The 19564-nt window shown below is 54.9% G+C and overlaps 1 protein-coding gene across 2 annotated transcripts; it reads left to right on the top strand.

The window, feature by feature from the left end:
* Nucleotides 1–2496: 2496 nt before the first annotated feature.
* On the top strand, nt 2497–17360 carry LOC121661250 (SITS-binding protein-like). Of its 2 annotated transcripts, XM_042021213.1 has the most exons (14): nt 2497–2820; nt 3330–3506; nt 4599–5433; nt 5870–6017; nt 6794–7294; nt 9209–9380; nt 10107–10311; nt 10402–10552; nt 10640–10819; nt 11232–11500; nt 11930–12066; nt 14201–14322; nt 15557–15736; nt 16506–17360. In XM_042021213.1, the coding sequence occupies exons 5-14, from the start codon at nt 6836–6838 to the stop codon at nt 16677–16679; spliced, it is 2049 nt and encodes a 682-aa protein (XP_041877147.1). In that variant the 5' UTR covers nt 2497–2820; nt 3330–3506; nt 4599–5433; nt 5870–6017; nt 6794–6835; the 3' UTR covers nt 16680–17360. The 2 variants fall into 2 exon arrangements, with proteins under 2 accessions (XP_041877147.1, XP_041877146.1); XM_042021212.1 differs by lacking the exons at nt 2497–2820; nt 3330–3506; nt 4599–5433; nt 5870–6017 and having other exon boundaries at nt 6037–7294.
* Nucleotides 17361–19564: the final 2204 nt, after the last annotated feature.

Below are 19564 nucleotides of genomic sequence, written 5' to 3'. Positions count from 1 at the left end.
GGGCTGGGCCGGGAAAGCAATTTGGGGCTGCTCCTTCTCAGCACCTTCTTTAAAATCCTGATTTCATTGAATTAAATTTAATTTAGTGAATTAAAATTCTGCCCATACACAGAGCCCAAACGGGGCTAAAACGCCTCAGGGGGTTGGACAAGGTGGGGGGGGGGGTGGGGGTTGTTTATTTTTAGGGGGTTTATGGCATTCCTGAGGGAGCTGAACACTGGGAGCTGGGCTGGGGGTTTGTGGCTCGACAGCTGGGGTGGGCATTGCCACCCTGGCCAGAGAGGAGCCAGTTTGGGAAGCACTGGGATGGGGAGAGAGGAGCCCAGGAGGGATTCAACTCCCCTGGGATGCTGAACACACACTTGAGCCTGTTGAGTGAAGGGTTTGGGTGCCCTCATTCCACGTTGCTCGGTTCCCAAATACCCCCAAGGCTCGTCCAAGGGGATGGATTTAGCTGCTGGCTGGAGCCGGACGTGGCGGAATCCCGCAATGTTCAGCAGGAATTATTCCAAGTGATGGATGAGACAGGACCAGCCCGTGAGCAGGAAGCCGGGCCAGCACTGGAACAGCATCCCCAGAGCTCCTGGCAGTGGAGGAGCACTCGGCACAGCCGGGATCGCTGTCCCGGAGTAACCCCAGCCCTTTTTTATATGCCAAGGAATCCAGAAGGCTCCGTGTGGTCGCCGCCACAGCCCCTCACCAGGGCTCCTGGCCCTGCCCGCTATAATTAGCACCAAACCTCATTAGAAGAGGCAGGGGCAGCTCTTCAGGACTGGTAATTGCTAATTACTGGAAGCCTCCAATGACTCTCCAGGGGCAGTTTCCTCTCCCTTATAAAGGAAGGTCTCGAGGATGCAGCATCCATTGGGGTGGGGAGAGGTTGTGGGAGGGGAATTCTGGGGGGCATAAATCCTAAATTCCTGTGGTGAGGGGTCTGCAGGGGTTGGGCAAGGGAGGGAGGAGGAAGGACAAAAACCAGAAGGAACAGAAGAGGAAGAAGATGAGGAAGAAGAGGAAGGTCTGTGCCTCACCGGAGTGTCAGAGCCCCGGGCAGGTGAGTCCAGGCCAGGTCCCTGGAAAGGAGGTGCCCGGAGCTCCCTTGGAGCCCCTTGGAGGCACAGGTGGTTCCGTGGGGCTGTGGGACCTGCAGCCCCTCCCTGCCGAGCAGGGCAGTGCACTACAGCCGCACTTCAGGGGGCTTTGGGAAGGCAAGCCAGGAATGAGGGCCGGGGTCTGGTTTGCCTTGGAGCCCTCCCAAGAGAGCCACAAGCGCCCTCGGGGAGCGCCAGGCCTCAGGGCTGCCAACAGCTCCCGCAGGGAGCAGCGATGGATGGAGCCGGGCTCTCCGTGCCCGTCCCCTGTGTGCTGCTGGGAAGTGCCACCTCTCTGCGGACACGTGGCTGTCCTCAGGGTTGTCCTGCACCTTTCCAGCCTGCCGTGGCTCAGCTCCACGGGGAGAAGCTGAACGATTTAGGTCTCATCATCCAAACGGCATCTCCAGGGCTGGGATTGAATTTGGCAGCAGGCGGGCTGCAAATGTGCTCACCAGATTTCTGGGAAGCTTGGGAGAGGCGGATGAAGCAGAAAGGTCCTTTCCAAGAGCTCCCTCGCTGTGCTCGCCCCCAGCAGCTCCCTGGCATGCCAGGCCCCCCCATTATCCCCCTTTGTCCCCTCTGCCAAGGGGTTTGCTGGAAAACCAAAATCCTGGGCTGAGGCTGTGGGGTGCAGCTGCTCTGTCTTCGCAGCTTTTGTCATTGGCTGCGCCTTGTTTTAATTTTAAAAATAGAGCTTTGGGCCTTTTCGAAGGCTTCTCCTGGAGGAGCAGCACATGGCCCTGGCCTCACAGCAGCCGTGTTCCTGGGAGCGGTGGGGATGGTGGAATTGCCAACAGCCTTTTCCAAGCAGGGAGATCCCAAACCAGAGTTCCCAAATCAGCACCCTCACCCCCCCTCTGAGGGATCTGAGCTCGGAGAAGGAACACTGAGGGTGTCTGAGTTAAGGGCCCTGGGCTGGCTGTGGGAGTGCAGGGGGCTGAGTGCCCCATTACGGGGTTTTCCTCAGCAAGGCGGGCTCCCCTCTCTCCAGATGAGCAATTTTAGGGAATATTGTGCATTTGGAATGTGGGTTTGGTGTCCTCAAAATATCAGGCTTTGCCTGAAGGGAAGAGTGGGGCAAGGGGTACATGTGGGCTGTTTCCATCCTATCGGCACCAACCAAAACTGGTGGCTGGAGCTGGTGACTTTCCAGCTGGAAAATTATCCATCCATGGATTATTTTGGGTGCTCCAGGCTGTTCCCCAGCCCCCTGTCTCCCCAAAACCTGCTGCTCGATGTGAGACCCTCCCAAAATCCTGGACGGGCTGTGGATGGACCCAAAGAGCCCCCAAATCCAGGCGCTCCTGGTTTGTGGGACACAGCTGGGATGGGAAGGGACAATGGGCGCTTCCAAGGGCTGTTCCTGTTCATAAGGCCACGTTGTCACTGCAAGCCCTGCTGCTCGGCTCTTTTGCTTTACAAATAGCTGGAGAGTTCATGGAAATCTGGGATTGCTTTCCAGGAGGAAATCTGGGCTGAGATCTGGGGATGTAGGAACCACATCGCCCTTTTTGCCTTTTTTATTTTTTTTACTCCTTTTAAACTGAGCAACAGCTCAGCTCCAGTAAGGAGCCCAAAGCTCCCTAAGGCACGGAGAACTCCAGCACAGCCAAAGGCTTTTGCTGGCCCTGAAAGGCAAGGCTGGGAACTGCAAGGGGAAGGAAAACGCAAGGAGAACACCCACCATGGCGCATTGGCTGGTTTATTCCCGGGATGGATTCTGAAGGTATCTTTTCCCTTTGGATAAACTCTGGGAGTTAGATGGGATATCCACGTCCATCCATGCTGGCAGCTTCGGGGAATCCACTCTGGTTCCTCACTGTGTCTCCCAGCTTGTAGATATCATGGATAAATGGACAAAAATGGGAGTTTGGTGTGGGCTTGTGAGGTACCGCAGGATCCATCCCCGCAGGGAGAGTTTTGGGATGAGGCTGCTCCCCACTGGGGAAAAGGGAGGAGGAATGCCAAGTCCTGGAGGCACTTTGCTGCTCCCACCAGTTTTCCTTTGCTCTTGGCCAACCCACACAGCTTTCCTGTATTTTTTTTTTTTTAATAATAATATTTAAGAAACCCCAAACCAGAAACCCCAGGAGGGCCTGGCTGGGAAGTTGTGGCTGTAACTGCTGGTGCTTAAAGGCTGTAGGAAAATATTGATGGAAAGGGCTGGGCCTTCCCAAGTGCAACCCCACAGAAGTAGAAAATCCCTGTGGCTCTCTGCACTCTCCCTTTTTCCAGGCAGCCTGAAAGGTGGCGACAGGGCTCTGGAAAGGAGTGTGATCCACAGGGCATGCAGTGATGGAAGCCTCTCCCGGGGACACTGACCCTAAATCCCAGTGGGAATAACTCTCAGTCCCTGTTTTGTGGGTGTTTCACCAAAAAGCTTAGATTCCCGAGCTCGGCTTGTGGATGCTGGTGAGTGAAACGTGTTTCCAGCCTCCCACTCCATCCCTTCCCTGGGCACTGTCCACCCGTAGGTGCCACATCCCAAACGGCCCGGCGAACCTGGAGTGCTGGCAAATCCCAGAATCCTGGAATGGTTTGGGTTGGAAGGGACCTTAAAGCCCATCCAGTTCCAGCTCCCGGCCATGGGCACGGACACCTCCCACCAGAGCAGGTTGCTCCAAGCCCCTCAGTGACCTTGAAGCTTGGAAAGCCCTGCTGGATATAAAAAAGCAACCTCAAGGTCTTTCCATCTCTGAAAAGCAAGGAAGAGGGAAAAGATGCTCCATTTTGCACAGGAAGAGACTTTCAAATGTTTTAAAAAACCCCTCTGGAAGCAGAGGGGCAGGACAGCCTCCTGGAATCCAGGGAGCCACCCCAAAATGGTTTTTTTCCCCGTGACCTGTCAAGGCTAAGTGGTTTTTGTTGGCAGTGGGAGGAAGATGAAGGGAGGTTTCATTCTGCTCGTGGGAGCCAGTTCCCGCTGAGATTTGTGATGGGCAGGAAAGCTGATGGAACCATTCCTCCTCCCAAAAACCAGGAGTTCTGGGAGGGTGGGACAGGGCTTGGCCCAAACCCCCAAGCCATGTGCAGAGCTGGGGGGGCCAAACTTGCCCGAATATCGAGTTGTTGGAAGCTCCAGCAGGACTTTCCCCTGGGATTTGTGCTGCTTTTTAACAAAAGGGTTTTAAAACCATCCCCACTTCCTGCTACCCCACCTGGGTACAGCCCCCTGTCCCTGCTTATCCCAGCGCACCCGCGCCATCCCGGGGTTTCCCTAATCCCACCCTGCCATTCCACGGGTGGGATTTAATCTTGTGCCGTGTGAGAGAGCTTTGCCTTCAGCTGCTGCAGCCAAACAACCCCATCGGCTGCCCCCCTCCCAGCCCGCTTTGGGGTGGGAAACAGGGAATTGCCGATCCTTGTGCAGCTTTTGTGGCTTTTGGGTGCTGCTGCCACGTCCCTTTTTCTCCCCTGGACGGAGGATTAAACCTTCCTGGTGTACCAGGATCCCAGATCATCCCAAAGATCCCTCTTTTTCTCTCCTCTGCCCTGTTTCTGCAGGCTTTGCAGCCGAGCTGAGCCCTCCCCGGGGCGTGTGGATCTACGAAGCCTCGCCAAAGGTGGTAAATCCCACCCCAGTAATTCCATCGGCTCCGGCTAATGCTGTGGGGGAACAGCTCTGAATCCCCACAGGGTTTATGCACTGCTACTTGTTCCCCTTTTCCAGGTCACGGGGAGTGTTGAGCCCCTCAAGTGCCTGTAGCATCCCTGGTGGAAGGAACACCCCTTCTTCCTTCTTTGGTTTTTAATTTTTCCCTTTATTTTACCCAGTTTTGGGGTCCCCTGAGTCCACCACCTACAGCTCTCCTAACCACGTTCCCCAGCCCCTTTGGGATGGACATCACGGTCTCCTAGCTCATATCCAAGCTTTTTTCATCCTTTCTCCTTATCCTGGACCCACCTCCTCTCCTGCTCTGGAGTCCCCTCTTGCCCTGATGGGATCCACCATTTTTCCCTCCATCCAACACTGGATATTGCCCCTGCTGCAACGAAAAATTAATCCTGGAGAGCAAAAGCCCCTCTAGGGGCTTATTTGGGCCACAGATGGGAATTTTCCTGGTGGATTTGGGACTCTCCTGATGAGCAGCATCTGAGGCGAGCAGGGCTTTGGCCTTGGGATTGCTGGGGTTTTGCCTGGATGCAGGATGGGGAAATGCTTTTAAATCCCAAGTTTTTTATCTCTGGGCAGCCAACAGGTTGTAATATTGCTTGGAAAATCCAGGTCTTCCCTGATCACCTGTAGACAGGGTGAGATGAGCGTGAGTGGGGACTGGAGCATGGAGAAGTCAATGGAAATCTCAGATTTCCAGAGTTCTGGCACCGGCGGTGATTGCAGGTACCTGGGAAGGGGCTTCCCTGTTGGTTTGGGTGCACCTTTAGCTGCAGCACCCATTTTGGCAGCCCTGGAGTTGATCTAAGGGGGGGGCAGTGGCTCCTGGGAAGTAGGAGCAGGGATAAAATCCCCCAAAATTGAATAGTAACAACAGCAAAAGCCAAAGCAGGAGAATGAGGAGGCTCAGCACTCCCAGGGCTCCACGTGTGTGGATTCACACGGGTGTAGTAAAGACTCAACCAGAGTCACCTCAGCAAACTGGCAAAAAATCCCTTTAAAATCATTCCCCTATAGATAAGAGCCTTTAAAAAGGAATGTTTTTAATGTCCTGCCCCTGCTGGGGATGCAGCCACCTGCGGCTACGTGCGGGCTGCAGGGGAGCAGGCGGGAGGGAGAGAGGGAGGGAGGGAGCTTGGCTTAAGTAACGCTCCTGGGTTAGTCTGGATCAAGTTCCTTCGGCTCCACGGGTCTTGGACGCGGCCGGGAGGAAAAACTGCCCTGCGAAAGAGGAGAAAAACCTGCTGCTGGTGGGAAAAACACCGGGGACTCTTCGGGGGCCGCGACAGCATCCCTGAACCTGCTTTTAGGTAAGGGCGTGACGGGGGCTGTAGGGGTGGCTGGGCTGTGCCAGGGGAGGTGGCACCATTCCCATCCTGCCATCGGGCAGTGGGATGGGGCCTGGGATACAGGGACAGGCCAGTGCCACCCCATGAAGCTGTCACCACGGGTGAGCCGGCGGAGCAGCAGGTTCCCTTGGGCTCGCCCAGCGCCCACACCCTGCGCACGGGCGGTTTTGCTCTGTGCATTACCCCAACGCTTTTCCAGGGAAGAGAGAGAGGAGACGGAAAGAGGACGTTGCATCCCCTCCTTTCTCTACCCACCCTGGGATGTTTTCCTGCACCCCTGGCTGTTTGCTGCCGCTTCCAAACCGAGCGGGGAAGTGATGCCAAACCCCACGGAGAAGCGGGGGCTGGAGCGCGGCCCCGGTTCCCATTGCCCGTGGCCCCGTCTCCCCGTCGGGCTCCGGGCCACGTGTGTCCTCCTCCTCCTCCTCCTCCTCCTCGGTGTCACTGGGTGCTGCTGGCTGCGCCAAGAGGCTGAGCCCCCGGGTTTGGGGGCTGAGCCACTGTCACCGAGCCCAGCAGTGGAGGAATTTGCCGTGGAGGAAGCTGCGGAAGGGACTCCTCTTACCTCGGGATCAGGGCAGAGAGAACGGAGTTGCAGCTTTCCTTCTTTTAAACAATTTTTAAATTTAACTGGGTTTGGTGCATGCTTTTGGAGCTATTCCAGAGGATCTTTTGGAGCTATCCCAGAAGATCGTGTGGAGCTGTCCCAGAGAGTTTTCTTTCCTGTGCTGCTGCAGGAAGGCAGAGAAGCGGAGCCGCAGCATCCCTGCGATCACACCATGCCCCTCTCCCGCCACACCGGCCAAATCCCGGAGTCCACCTGGACCTTGGGCTTCAGGGAGATGACGGAGCCCTGGAAAGGCGCCGTGGGCTGCCTCGGCGTGGCCGTCTTCTTCGCCATGACCATCGGCATCATCTCGTGGCAGGCAGTGGAGCAGTCCCCGGAGGAGTGGGTGCTGCGGGGCCGGGATGCAGGGATGCTGTGGGAGCGCGGCCGCGGGGCGCTGCTGCTGCGGGCGCTGCCGGCCGGCCGGCCCGTGCTGGCCATCGCCGTGGGCAGCGTGCCGGCCACCGAGCCCCCGCCGCCCCGGGACCGCTGCTGGCACGACGGCGGCCAGTTCTGCTATTCCTGGGAGGAGGACGCCGAGCTCCGGCTCTCCCTGGAGCCGCCGGCAGCCCCCGGCACCGAGTGCTACGGCGTCCGCTGGACCCCGCTGCGCCCCGACTTGACCCTGAAGGTAACGGGGACGCCCCTGCCCAGCTCCAAACCCTTGGGGATCCAGCAAGGGAGGGTCCGGCCTGACCGCAGTCCCCCAGCTCGGTTCTGGGGTCGCACTGTGGTCGCGGCTCCTGGAAGGTGCCGGGTGGGAAGAGTGTTTTGGAAGCATCGTGCCCTGAAGCTGAGCCCCAAAATCCCGTGGCGGTGCCACGTTGGTGACCCCGGGGTGGGAGAGCTGTGTTTATATGGAGACGGAGTAAATAACCACTGGAGATGACAATGCTGGCGAGAGCCTCGGGAAGGTCTCTTCCAGCACAGACACAATGGGCAGCTCCCGCGGGATGGGAATAATCCGTGTCTGCTGCTGCAAGCACTTACGGGGGCTTTATTTTTGGTATCGTTCCCTGCTTGCTCTCTCAGTTAAATAAAAGCAGACTCTGGGAAGGAGAAACGCTGTCAGAGCGGGCTGTCCAGTCATGGGGAGCCCTCAGAAGAGGGAAGGAAGCGGGATGGGATCCTGTGGGATGGAGGACTGTTCCCCTTTAGCTGTAAATCACCTGTTGGCACCGTTTGGGGTGGGTGGAAGGTGTTGCCTGGGCACAAACCCTGGGTCTCCTCCACTGACATTGGGGTGAGGCGTTTGAGAGGGTGAGACAGAACAGGCTTTTTCCCACTTTTTCAAAAAACCCAAACCATTGGAAAATATGATCCAGTGCAATCTGAGTTAAGAACAGACTGTTTTCCCCTCTTTCCCAGCTGGTGTAACGAGTTCAGCTGACACCTGGTACAGCTATTCCGAGCCTCCAGGGTTTCCACTTTAATAATTTACATCTCTTCTCCCCACCCCTCGGAGAGACTTAACCTCTCTGTGCCCCCGAGCTCAGGACTCCAGGAGGCTCCGAAGCCTTGGGATTGGGAATAAACATGGGGTGGGTTGAGTGGGGGGTCTCTGGGTCCCCCCTGCCCTCCCCAGCCCCCCTTCACGGCCCCGGATCTCCGGGCTTTCGGGGAAGCCCGTCCCACCTGGGAAGTCACGAGAACGCTAAGTCCTGCTGATCCCTCGATTTGGCAGAAAGGGGAAAGTTTGAGAGGCTTTGAAGTGAAAACTGATGGTTTCTGGCAGGAGGCGGGTCAAGGCTGGGGATGTCCCCCATCCCGGGGCCCTGTCAGGCCTAGGGGAAGTGTGCCAAATCTCCAAACGGAGTCTCTTGAGGGAAATTCTTGTTATCAGCCCTCCGGGGAAGAGGGAGGATGAGAGGAAGGGATGCCTTGGGAGAGAGGATGTGTCACCCTGTGGTGCCATCGAGGTGAAGGCTCAAGATGGGGCTAAAAGCTCTCTGTGAGAGCTTAGGTGGGGACAGCTGCACTTGAAGATTCACCCCAGAATGTCTGGGGAAGGCAGCTGGAGAGGTTAATGTGTTTTTAAAGTAAAACAGAGGAAGGAGCTACCAGAGGAAAAAAACACCTAACGAAAAATAGCAACCAAATGAAAAACCTGACCAAACCAAAAAAACCCAAACAAGCCCAAATACACGTTTCCCAGCTGGGTTTCTGCAAGTGCCCTCAGCACATTTGAAAGCTGTTTCCTCGAATTTCCCCCTCTGTTGTCACTCCTGTCCCACAGCCACTCACACCTGCAGAGTCTCTTCACTCAAACCTTTGCAGCATCTTTCCACCTGCAACTCAGAGGCGTTTGATAACCGTGGTGGGGAGCAGAAGTGGGATTGGCGTGGCAGTTTGCCTTTATTCAAGCTCCTCCAGCAAAACCTGGCAGGCTTTGGGGAGCAGGTCTTGCTTTTCCTTTGTTTTTAAATGAAACCATAATTTTACGCTGCAAAAGGGACACCTTCCACTAGCACAGTTTGTTCCAAGCCTGGCCTTCCTGCTCCCCGTGAGTATTCCCCGCTCTTTGACGATGCTTTCTTGGCTGCAGGATTGTTTTTCCATGGCCAATGTCTCCTGGTATGGAGGGCCGAGCATCCGTGCCCAGCGCTGGCCCCTCAACGACGCCGAGAGCCCCGCGCAGCCCTTGGTCAGCGGCAACCTTGGCACAAACCCCGAGGGCTTCGGGCCTGTCCTGGAGAGGTACTTCCTGGGATCCACAGGTAACCACCTCCTTCCCTGTCCAGTGTCCAACAGCTTCAATCCCTGTGCTTCTCCACCCCCCTCCTCCCCCCTAAAGCAGCTGTTTAAGAGCAGTGTCGATGTCTCTGGGAATAAAATATCCCACAAATGCGGGATATGGGCCCATGGGATGGATCCCACGCTGCCTCATCCCTGTGGGAGAGGCCGTGGTGCTGAAGCTGAGTGCCTCAGCGTGGGGTGGCCCAAGTCACCCCGGGGATGTGCCACGCTCCTGGTGTGCCTGGTTTGTTTCTAAGCCCCGAGCTGTGCACATTGCTGCATCCCCAGCTCCACTCGAGCAGCTTCATGGCTCCCTGCTGCCAGTGTGGGATGCTGGATTCAGGCAGGAGTTCCGCTGTTGGTGTCATTGCTGGGGGGGATATTTAGGTTATTCTGCAGAGCACCAAACTTCAGGTATTACCCCAAATTCATCCAATGAGCTGCAGCTGCCCTGCACTGCTGAGGCCACTGAATGCCGAGCAAAAAGGCCACGAAAGGCAGAAATCCAGCCCTTGAAAGGCAATTTGGAGTCAACAAGGGAACTGCAGGAGCAGAGTGGGGATGGTTGGCATGGCTGGATCTGTGGTGGGATGAACCCGGGAGGCCTTGGCACCAGTCAGGCCCTGCCCCGCTCATCCCTGCGGCTCCCAGGACCGGGAGCAGCCGCGCGCTCGCCGAGCCACCATTTCCCCGCTTTTCCCCCGAAGGAGTGACGGTGACAGTGGCTCCCGACGTGCCCCTGCTCCTGTCTGTGGAGAGCCACAGGCAGTTCTGCCTGGAGACGCCGGCGGGCCGCGCGGAGCCCCTGCGCTACCAGCTCTGCGTCAGCGCCGACATGGCGGCCGCCCGCCGGCACGCGGCCAGCACTCCGGCGGGAGCGGCTCGGACACTGCCGGACACCGCGCTCCTGCCGTGAGTGCTCCTTCCCCTGACGGTGGGAACCCTTCCACATGTCCGGCTCGCTGTCCCAAGCACCTCACGAGGAATCTTCCCCCCCTGCAGGTCTCCGATCTGGCGGTACCACGGCCCGGAGGGTTCCGCCGCCAAAATCAAGCGAGGCCTGAGATCGCTGGTGAGGAGGCTGAAGCGGCATCGCCTTCAGGAGGGCGTCGTGGCCCTGGGGGAACGCGGCACCGCCGTCCTCGCCACCGCGGTACGGCCGTCCTGCCGCCCTCCGGGCACACGGGGAGCGTGCGTTCCCTCCGCACAAAGGCCTTATTCCTGCCTTTCCCGCCCGCAGGACCTCGTGCCCTCGGAGCGCAGGAAGCGGCAGGCCCCGGCGCTGGTGGAGCCCCTGGAGCTCTCCATCACGCTGTCCCCATACGCTGGCGTCACCTCCCCGCTCTTCCTGCGCTCCCTGCGCGGCGGCGAGGCCGCGGGATACTGGCTCGGCCGCCAGCCCCGACCCGGGGGCAGCTCGGTACGGGACCCCCTCAGCCCCCAAACCAAAATTAAAGCTGAACAAAGCCCCTCAGGTTTATCGTTCATCAAGGGACACAACCCGATCCCACTGCGCTGGGGCACAGCAGTGCAGGGGGAAGCAGCGTCTCTCCTCACTCCTACGGAAGCAGTTTTAAAATTTCCACTTCCAAAAAAACGTTGCCAGTGTTCAGAAAACCCCTCAATTCAATTCTTTGTGGTCAGTTTCATTGTCGGACACTTCAGCACCAGCTCAGGGGTTATTGGGGGGTTGAGGGAGGGTTTGCACCTTGACGTGCCGCACCATGGCGGCGCAGGGTGGGATGGGGGCAGCACAGCATCCCCCAGCCCTGCACCCCGGAATCAGCAGGATATTCTACGCATCCGACAGGGATTTCCATCCTCCTCCGCAGATCCCACTGCTGACCACCTGGAAAGGGCAGCTCTGCGCCCGCCTGAACGCCACCAGCGAGGCGGCGCTGGGCTGGTACCTGGCTCGTGCCCGGCGCCTGCGGCAAGCGCTGGGGGCCACCTACGTGGCCTTCGAGGGAGTCGAGGGCAATTCCTTCCTGGAGCAGGACGTCCCTGCTCCCGCCGAGCTGGCGGGCGATGGATACACCGAGGTGCTGGCAGCAGCGCTGGCAACGCTGGGCAATGGCACCGTCATCAGCGCCGGGACCAGGTGGGCACCAGGGAGAGGCTTTGCTGGAGCTGATGGGCACAAGAGCTGCCGGGGGAGGGTTGAGCTGGTGCTTGGAATATGTTCTCGGTATTCCGAGATGTCTCTTGGCACCCAGGGAAGCGGTGAGGAAGTGGGCTAGGGCAGCGTGTTGGAGTCAATGATCCTTGTGGGGTCTGAGGGCGGGGAGGCCCTGGCACAGGGTACCCATCCCTGGAAGTGTCCGAGGCCAGGTTGGACGGGGCTTGGAGCAACTTGGGATAGTGGGAGGTGTCCCTGCCCAGGGCAAGGGGTGGCACTGGATGGGCTTTAAGGTCTCTTCCCACCCAAACCATTCCAGGACTCTAATCTGGCCCCAGTGACTCCCAAGCCAGCTGGGCATCATGGAATTCCGGCTCTAAGCACCTTGAAGGGTTTGTGTTGTTTCCCCAGATCCAGTCACCTCCCACTGTTTGTCCAGATGAGCCCGCTGCGCTCCGACTGGAGCCATGCGGGGCTCAAGGGGCTCATCCCCTCCGTGCTGCACTACAGCCTCCTGGGCTACAACTTCTTCATCCCTGATGCAGTAGGTAAGGATTGATTTTCCAGTTTTCCCCCCTATTTCTGGCTCTCTGCAGTGAATTTTGCAGCCTTTTTCCAGGCACGGGAGGTACATTTGCACCTTAGGTGTGTTGTGGGAAGGCTTGGACCGTTTTGCTCCCCACTTTTCTGTGGTGATGGCTTGATTGGGATGAATGTTAGCAGGGAAAAAAGTGAGGAACTAAAAACAAAAGGACATGCTCTAAATACTGCCAGGCAGCTCCAGCAGCAGCCAGGTCTCTGGGGATGCACTTCCCAGAGTTCCACCACAGCCCACCCGTGAGGGGCTTGGCTTGGGCTAAATCCCACCTGGCACAGCCTGGATCCACATCCCCAGGCTCCTGGCTGGGGAATGGATGTTCCTGAAACCCCAGCAGCTCTGCTCCAAGCCTGCATTTCTGCTCTGAAGCAAAATGGCTGGAGAAATCCTGAAATAAAAACATTGTAAGAGGGCAAGAAACAACCTCTAATCAGGGCCAAGGGGATCCATTTCCCCTTTTCTTGGAGCTGATGGAATTACTGGTGGTTAAAACATGCCCTGAACGGGCAGGGGCTGTGCAGGAAGTGTCAGACACGGAGAGTTGAGCTAAACAACAACCCTGAAATAGGAGTTGAGAGCAGTATTTCAATTTAGCCTCTATTTTTAGCCTGTTTTCCTTAGAAAATGAGGCTCAAGCAATCCCAGCATGGGAGTTTGCTTCCCAAAGAGGTGCTGGAGCCCTTGGTTTGGATGAATGGGAGCACAGATCCCCCTGCACAGAGATAGTGGAGCAGTTTGCTGCCAGGGGTTGTGTTCCAGCAGCCTGGGAGCCGCAAGAGTTGGGAAAAGCCTCTGGAGGAAATGGGCATTTGTGGATGGCTGGGTGAGCCCTTGGGGCGTTGGTGCCATTTCCAGGGAAGCCGTGCCAGGTTTTTGGAGCAATGGCTCCCAGGGATGCCCTGGCTCCCAGGGGTGCTTTAGGCACTGGAAGTGATGCCTTGAGAGGCCACCTAAAAAACAGAGACTAGACAGGAATAAGGGAATAAGGCAGGTATTTATTTGAAAGGCCTTCAAAGGTACCCCTGGGGGCCAGAGGCCACTGCCAAGATGGACCCCAAGATGGACAACGGGTCATGAGTTCTTTTGTAGGTTTGGATCATTTGCACAGCAGGGTTAATTCTCCAATTAAAGCTTCAGTTCTATGATGTAATTCCCCTCAGCTCGCCCCCCTTTAGAGGCTTTGGTTTATACTTTTTGGGCCTAGGATGGTCTGGGTGTCCTTTGAGAGCAGGCCTGGAGAGGCTTTGTTATGTCTGCCTGGCACGAGAGAGCAGAAGTGAACAGGCTCCAAGGAACTCCAGAGTTACACACCAGGCAGTGCAGGATTTGAAGAACACGAAAGTTAAAACCCAAGGTGTACGAACCCAGAGTGCCGAGAATATTTCTCTGCCTGTTTTTAAGGGTTCTTACCCCCCTGAACAACGCTGTTTTAGCCTCAAACCTTGGAAAAAATTACCAACAGTCAGACAAGAACTAGAAAATACAGTGGTGTGAATTAGGTGATAGACTACTATGTAAGATTGTCACAGGGTGAAAAATTTAGAGGTTTTAGGCTTCTCTTTGTAGTAAGTAGATAAGAGTAAAAAATATCAAAATGGAGGATTGTTGTTGTTCTCTAAACCTTCTTCTTCTTCTACTACTCCATGTTCTGCAGTAAAAGTAGTTTGGAATGACTGGATAGAGAATTCTGCAGTTCCTGCCCGTGTTACTGAATAATTGGTAGGAAAGTGAAAATAATGTGCGTTTTTAGTAACTATTGGTTAAAATATCTTTAAAAGCTGTGTAAATCTGGATAACTCAAGCTCACTCCTGCTTTTCTGTGCTCTATGCTGTACCTGGCTCACGCTAGTGGCTCTGTTCCTCTGATAAGACTTAATAAACAACTATCTGGAAGCATTGAAACTAAAGGAAAAGTCTCTGTTGAAACTCTTTGCAAGGACTTTCAGCAAATTCTCCCCCATCAGGAGGGACTTGATTTACAGCACGGTTCAGTGTCACCAAGGCATCAGAAGGGGCTCTGAGGTCTCCCAAGAACCTTCTCCTGCCACGTGAGGCCCTCACTCAGCCCTGTGGTGTTCCCACAGGAGGGAGCGTGGCCGGAGCCACCCCGCAGGACCCGGAGCTGTTTGTGAGGTGGCTGCAGATTGTGACATTCCTGCCCGTGATGGCCTTTGGGACCCCGCCCTGGCTCTGCTGTGATGCCTGGGTACGTATCCCACACCCCAGACACGAGGACACCGGGACCCTGACATGGCCAATGCCCCCAAAAGCCATGGAAGGCCTGGCGGGGGTCACCTGCTGGCTGCTGTCCTCAGCTTTGCATGAAGTGGGAATAAATCCATTATCAGTGGGTTTAGATTCAAGTACCAATGGATCGAAATCCAATGGGTTTGTATCCGTTATCAGTGGATTTAACTATACTTCAATTCAATGGATTCATACGCGTTATCGGAGGAATTTAAATCAAATTGATTAAGGCCCTTTATCAACGGATGTAAATCCATTTAAATACAATTAATTAATATCCATTATCGATAGATGTAAATGCATTTAAATCCAATGGGTTTGTATTCATGATCAATGGAGCTAAATTCACTTAAATCCAATGGACTCACATCCATTTTCAATGGGTTTAAATCTATTTAAATCCAATGGGTTTATATATTTTATCAATGGATGTAAATACATTTAAATCCAGTGAATTAATATCCATTATCAATAGATGTAATTCCATATAAATCCATGGGTTTATACTCATTACCAAGAGATTTAAATACATTTATATCCAATGGATTCATGTTCAATATAAATGGATTTAAATCCATTTAAATCCAATGGATTTATATTCACTATCAATAGATTTAAATCCAGTTAAATCCAATGGGCTTATAGTCACTATCAATAGATTTAAATCCATTTAAATCCAATGGGTTTATATTCATTATCAATAGACTTAAATCCATTTAATTGAAATGGATTCATGTTCAATATAAATGGATTTAAATACATTTGAATCTAATAGAGTCATAACTATTATCAGTGTATTTAAATCCATTTAAATCCAACACATTTATATTCATTAACAACAGATTTGAATCTATTCAAATCCAACGTATTCGTATCACAATTAATAGATTTTAATCCAGCAGATTTATAACAATTACCAATGGATTTAAAGCCATTTAAACCCAATTGATTTATGTCTGTTATCCATGGATTTAAATGTGTCACCAATGGATTTATATCCAAATCAATTAATATCCAATATCAGCTCCATTTGCACCGTAACTCGATCAGGACATTCCAATTCTGTAACTTCTCTTCCCAAGGGGATATATATTTTACTTTTACATTTTCAGTGCTTTATTTTTGGGTTTTCCCTGCCTGCTTTGCTGTTTCCCGGATGTTGGGCTCCTCACAGATTTGTCTCCGACCTGCAGGTCGTGAATCTGACCCGCCAGTGCATCCAGAGGCACCAGGACTTCGTTGTGCCGCTGCTCCTAAAATACAGTGAGGAGTGGCAGAGTTTGGGATACCCCATCTTCCGGCCTGCCTGGTGGCTCAGCCCCACGGATCCAGTCGCCTTCACCATAGAGGATGAGTTTCTCATTGGAGATGAGGTGGGAATTCGGCGTGATTCCTGTAAATCCAGCTCTGCCTACAAGTACAAACCAGGGCTTGGAACTGGGAAGATTTAAATCCAAGCCAAAGCAGCTGGGGTTTGTGGGGTTGGGGTTTTTGCTTTTTGGAAAAGCTTGGCCTTCCTCATGAAACTCTTATTTAGGGCCCTGAAACCCTCCATCAGCTTTGGAAGTGAAATGATTTAGCAGGGATAAATAGTCTCAGAATGCTGGGAACCGCTTTTCCCATAAAACAAGGGGAAAAAACGCTCCCTGAAGGTGGAATTACATTGGCTGTCGCTGGGGAGGAGGTTTTGCAAGAAACACACATTTCTGATGGTTTTTCCAAAATATAAACTGGACGGAATCTTGGGGCTGCTGCAAGCAGGGATGATCCCAATCCTGTCAAAGGACTCTCACTGCACTGCATTAATGGTTTTTAAACTGACAGAAGGCAGGGATAGATGGAATTGGGAAGGAATTCCCTGTGAGGGTGCTGAGGCCCTGGCACAGGGTGCCCAGAGGAGCTGGGGCTGCCCCTGGATCCCTGGAAGTGTCCAGGGCCAGGCTGGATGGGACTTGGAGCAACCTGGGCTAGTGGAAGGTGTCCCTGCCCACAGCAGGGGGTGGAACTGGATGATTTTTAAGGTCCCTTCCCACCCAAACCATTCCAGGATTCCCTGATGACCGTCACATCTCCACACATCCACCCTGGCTAATCCTCCCTCTGCTGAAGCTCTTTTTTCTGTCTTCTTCTTTTCCCTTGCAGGTCCTGGTTGCCCCAATAACAGAAAAGGGACAAACACGGAGGGATATCTACCTGCCAGGAGAGGGGCACCTCTGGCTGGACACCAACACTGCCCGAGTGTTTGATGGAGGCACCACCCTCAGGAATTACTCTGCCAGCCTGGCCGAGGTGCCAGTGTTTGTGAAGACCTCCTGAGCCCAGGCTGGGCAGCTTGCCACAGACACCTCCGGGGGCAGCGCTGCCCGCAGGCGCTCGCTCTCCCCCCTCAGACTTCCAGCCTCTTTGCACTTCTCCAAGATCCTTTTTTTTTTGTTTCGGTCTTTCTTGTTTTGTTTTTTTGGTGGGGTTTTTTGTTGTTGGTTTTTTTTTTTTTTGTTTGTTTTGTTTGTTTTGGGTTTTTTTATTATTTCAGCAGAAATTGTCTGGATTTCCCTACTCATTGTTATCCCAAAATAGTGGCTCTGCCACCAACATCCCTCCACACCGAATGCTGCATTTTTCCAGGGTTTCCCCGGTGAAATGTTTGTGTGTGTGTGTGTGTGTGTTCAGGTGGGCACATCCAGCATTTCCAGGCCCCTGGCACCATGCTCAGAGAGGCAGGGAGTGGATTTCCCAGGAGACAAATGAACACCAGCTTATACCTGAGGGGAAGTTTTGTATTTAATGAAAAAATTAAATCCAGGGAAAAATTACCAGGATAGTTTTGGTGCTGTGTGTAGTCACCTCCTGTGCCGAGCAATGCTTCTCCCACCTGAGGCTATGAGTGGTTTCTAGGTAGCAAGAGCCCACATTTGGAGTATATTTGAGAAAAGGAGTGAATTCCAGGTGGATTTGAAGCAGGTTTCTGTGGAAGAAAAATAAACTTGATCAAGCAGAGGAGTGGCTCTACCAGAGCATGATGTGGATATCGAGGATCCTTGCCCACCTCCTGTGTGCCCCAGCTTCTGCTTTTCACCAGTTGTTGGATTTTATGGCTTTTTCCCAATTATTTCTTGCAGTGCAAGAGGGATCCAGTGTGACCAGCCTCCTTCCATCCAGCAGACAACGTATCCATAGGGAAAATCCACGTCCCACGTGCTGAGCAAGCATTTAGGGAGATGATCAGCTACGCTGATCCCCCAAATTAGAGATCAATGGGACATTGCAGGTTAGTAGGGTGCTTCCAAAGGCTGGCATTTGGGGACAGGGGCTGGATGACAGCTGGGAGGGAAGTTTAGGGCAAGTTTTGGCCCTGGAGCCGGGCTCGGGCACCTCCAGCACTGAATTGTATCAGCCACACCTTGGGTTTCTGGGGAAAATATTCCTGCACCAAGCTGTGGCTCCGCTGAAAAAATGCTAACGGGTACTAACTTCTCCCAGCAAAGTTTCCCTGGATAAAACTGAAGGGAAAGCAAAGGCAAAATCCAAATCAGGTTCAGCCACGGAAAGGCTGAGAGGGCATGGAGAGGGGAAGAGCCCCTCAGCTCCTTCCTTGATCCACAGAGGCACTTGGGGCTGGGGGGAGCTCAGAGAGGGAAAGGATGAGGCTCATGAGGGCAATCCAAGGGCCTGGAGTGCTCCAAAATACCTGTGGAGGCTCCTGAGATGGCAGAAAACACAAAGGGAAAGAAAGGAAGTGCTGGCACAAGCGGCATTTGTTTATTTGCAGCAAGTCAAGCCCTGGAACAGGATGTCCAGGGGGGATCTGGTGGCTCCATGCTGGGAGATCACCAAAGCCTAGCTGGACACCCCAGGCTGTGCCCGAGCGTGGCATTTCCCATTTTGGGAGGGTGGGCTACCTGTCCCTGCGCTGGTGCCGGCTCCTCCCTGAGGAGCCCGGGATGTCCTGCTGGGACCTTGGAGCTCGTCCCCGCTCAGCATTCCACCTCCTCCAGCGTCTCTGCCTTCTGGAGCGGCTGTGGGGCACCGTTTCCTCGGAGCTTGTCTGGCTGTCCTGGCCTCTCCTGTGGGATCTGCCCCAGGTTCGGTTCCTTGTCCTGTGCTGGTGCCCGGAGGAATCAGAGTCTTCCCACTGGTGTCTCTCGCTCCTCCCTGAGGGGACATCGTGTTGGGGCATGGGAGTGTGTCTGTCATCAGCATTCCAGCTCCTCCGGCGCCTCTGCCTTGCGGAGTGGTCGTGGGAGCCTGTCCGGGTGTCCTGGTCTCTCCTGGAGGACGTGTCCCGTCTCCTCTCCCGGCTGTGGGAACCCTCCCTGCCCCTGCTCCACCTGCGGTGGCCCCGCGACCGTTCCTGCTGGCTCCACGATCTGCGGGAGCTGCACCGGGACTGACTTCCCCGTGAGGAGGCCGGGATGTCCCACTCAAACCTTGGAGCTCGTCCCTCTCCACGTGTGTCCTCCCAAGCCCTTCTCTGCTGCCACCACCTCCTCCTCGGGGAGTCGCTGCCATGGCTGTGCCGAGACTGCCAGCGGCCATCGCGAGGCCACCGCGAGGATCTCCTTTGCCTCCTCTGCCAGGGCCTGCCGCGTCCGAAGTGTCCGGAGCAGCTCCATGGCTGCCATGTGGAGTGACTGCGCCATCTCCGCTTGCTGCTGTACACCCGGTCCTGCACCTCGTGGTACAGGGCCACGTGCTGGGGGTAGGGGTGCCGGGTGGGCCGCTGGCACCGCGGGCACACGGCCTCGCCCAGGCTCCAGTCCCACAGGCACAGCTGGCAGAAGCAGTGCTGGCACGAGCTGGAGCATGCGGTGCTGATGTCCCGGCACTCCGGGCACACGGGATCCTCCCGGTTGTTGTCCTGCGGCGCGGCCGGGGCGGCCTGCCTGGTGTTGGCAGCAGAGGTGCCCGGCTCTGGAGTGTCCTCCCTCGATGACATCTGGCCCTGTAAGAGGCACAAAGCCTGTCTGCAGGAACCTCTCCCCAAAAACCCCACAGCTCCTCGTCCCTCCGGGGCTGTCCCACACCTCAGCAGCGGGGCTGTGGTGGGGCTGGAACAGCGGTGTTTGCATCCCACAGGTCTCACCATGGGATTGCGGCTCTGTGCCCCTGTCCTGCTTCTGTGACGAGGCCCATGTCCTGTGGCTGCTGTGCCGTCACTGATGGTGATGTCACAGAGGGCCACTGTTGAGGCGTGGGACGGC

The sequence above is a fragment of the Corvus kubaryi genome, unplaced genomic scaffold (genome assembly GCF_017639235.1).
Source record: "Corvus kubaryi isolate FWS band 111438036 unplaced genomic scaffold, C.kubaryi_AGA036_p1.0 37130, whole genome shotgun sequence".
Lineage (NCBI taxonomy): Eukaryota > Metazoa > Chordata > Aves > Passeriformes > Corvidae > Corvus > Corvus kubaryi.
This window is presented reverse-complemented; position numbering and strand designations above follow the sequence as displayed.

Bases quoted from the DNA above. Each gene is read 5' to 3' on its own strand.
- LOC121661250 (XM_042021212.1), top strand. From the start codon at position 6,140: ATGAAGCTGTCACCACGGGTGAGCCGGCGGAGCAGCAGGTTCCCTTGG. The intron at 10,553-10,639 runs GTACGGCCGTCC...TCCCGCCCGCAG, and splicing joins CCGCCGTCCTCGCCACCGCG to GACCTCGTGCCCTCGGAGCG. The intron at 10,820-11,231 runs GTACGGGACCCC...CCTCCTCCGCAG, and splicing joins CCCGACCCGGGGGCAGCTCG to ATCCCACTGCTGACCACCTG.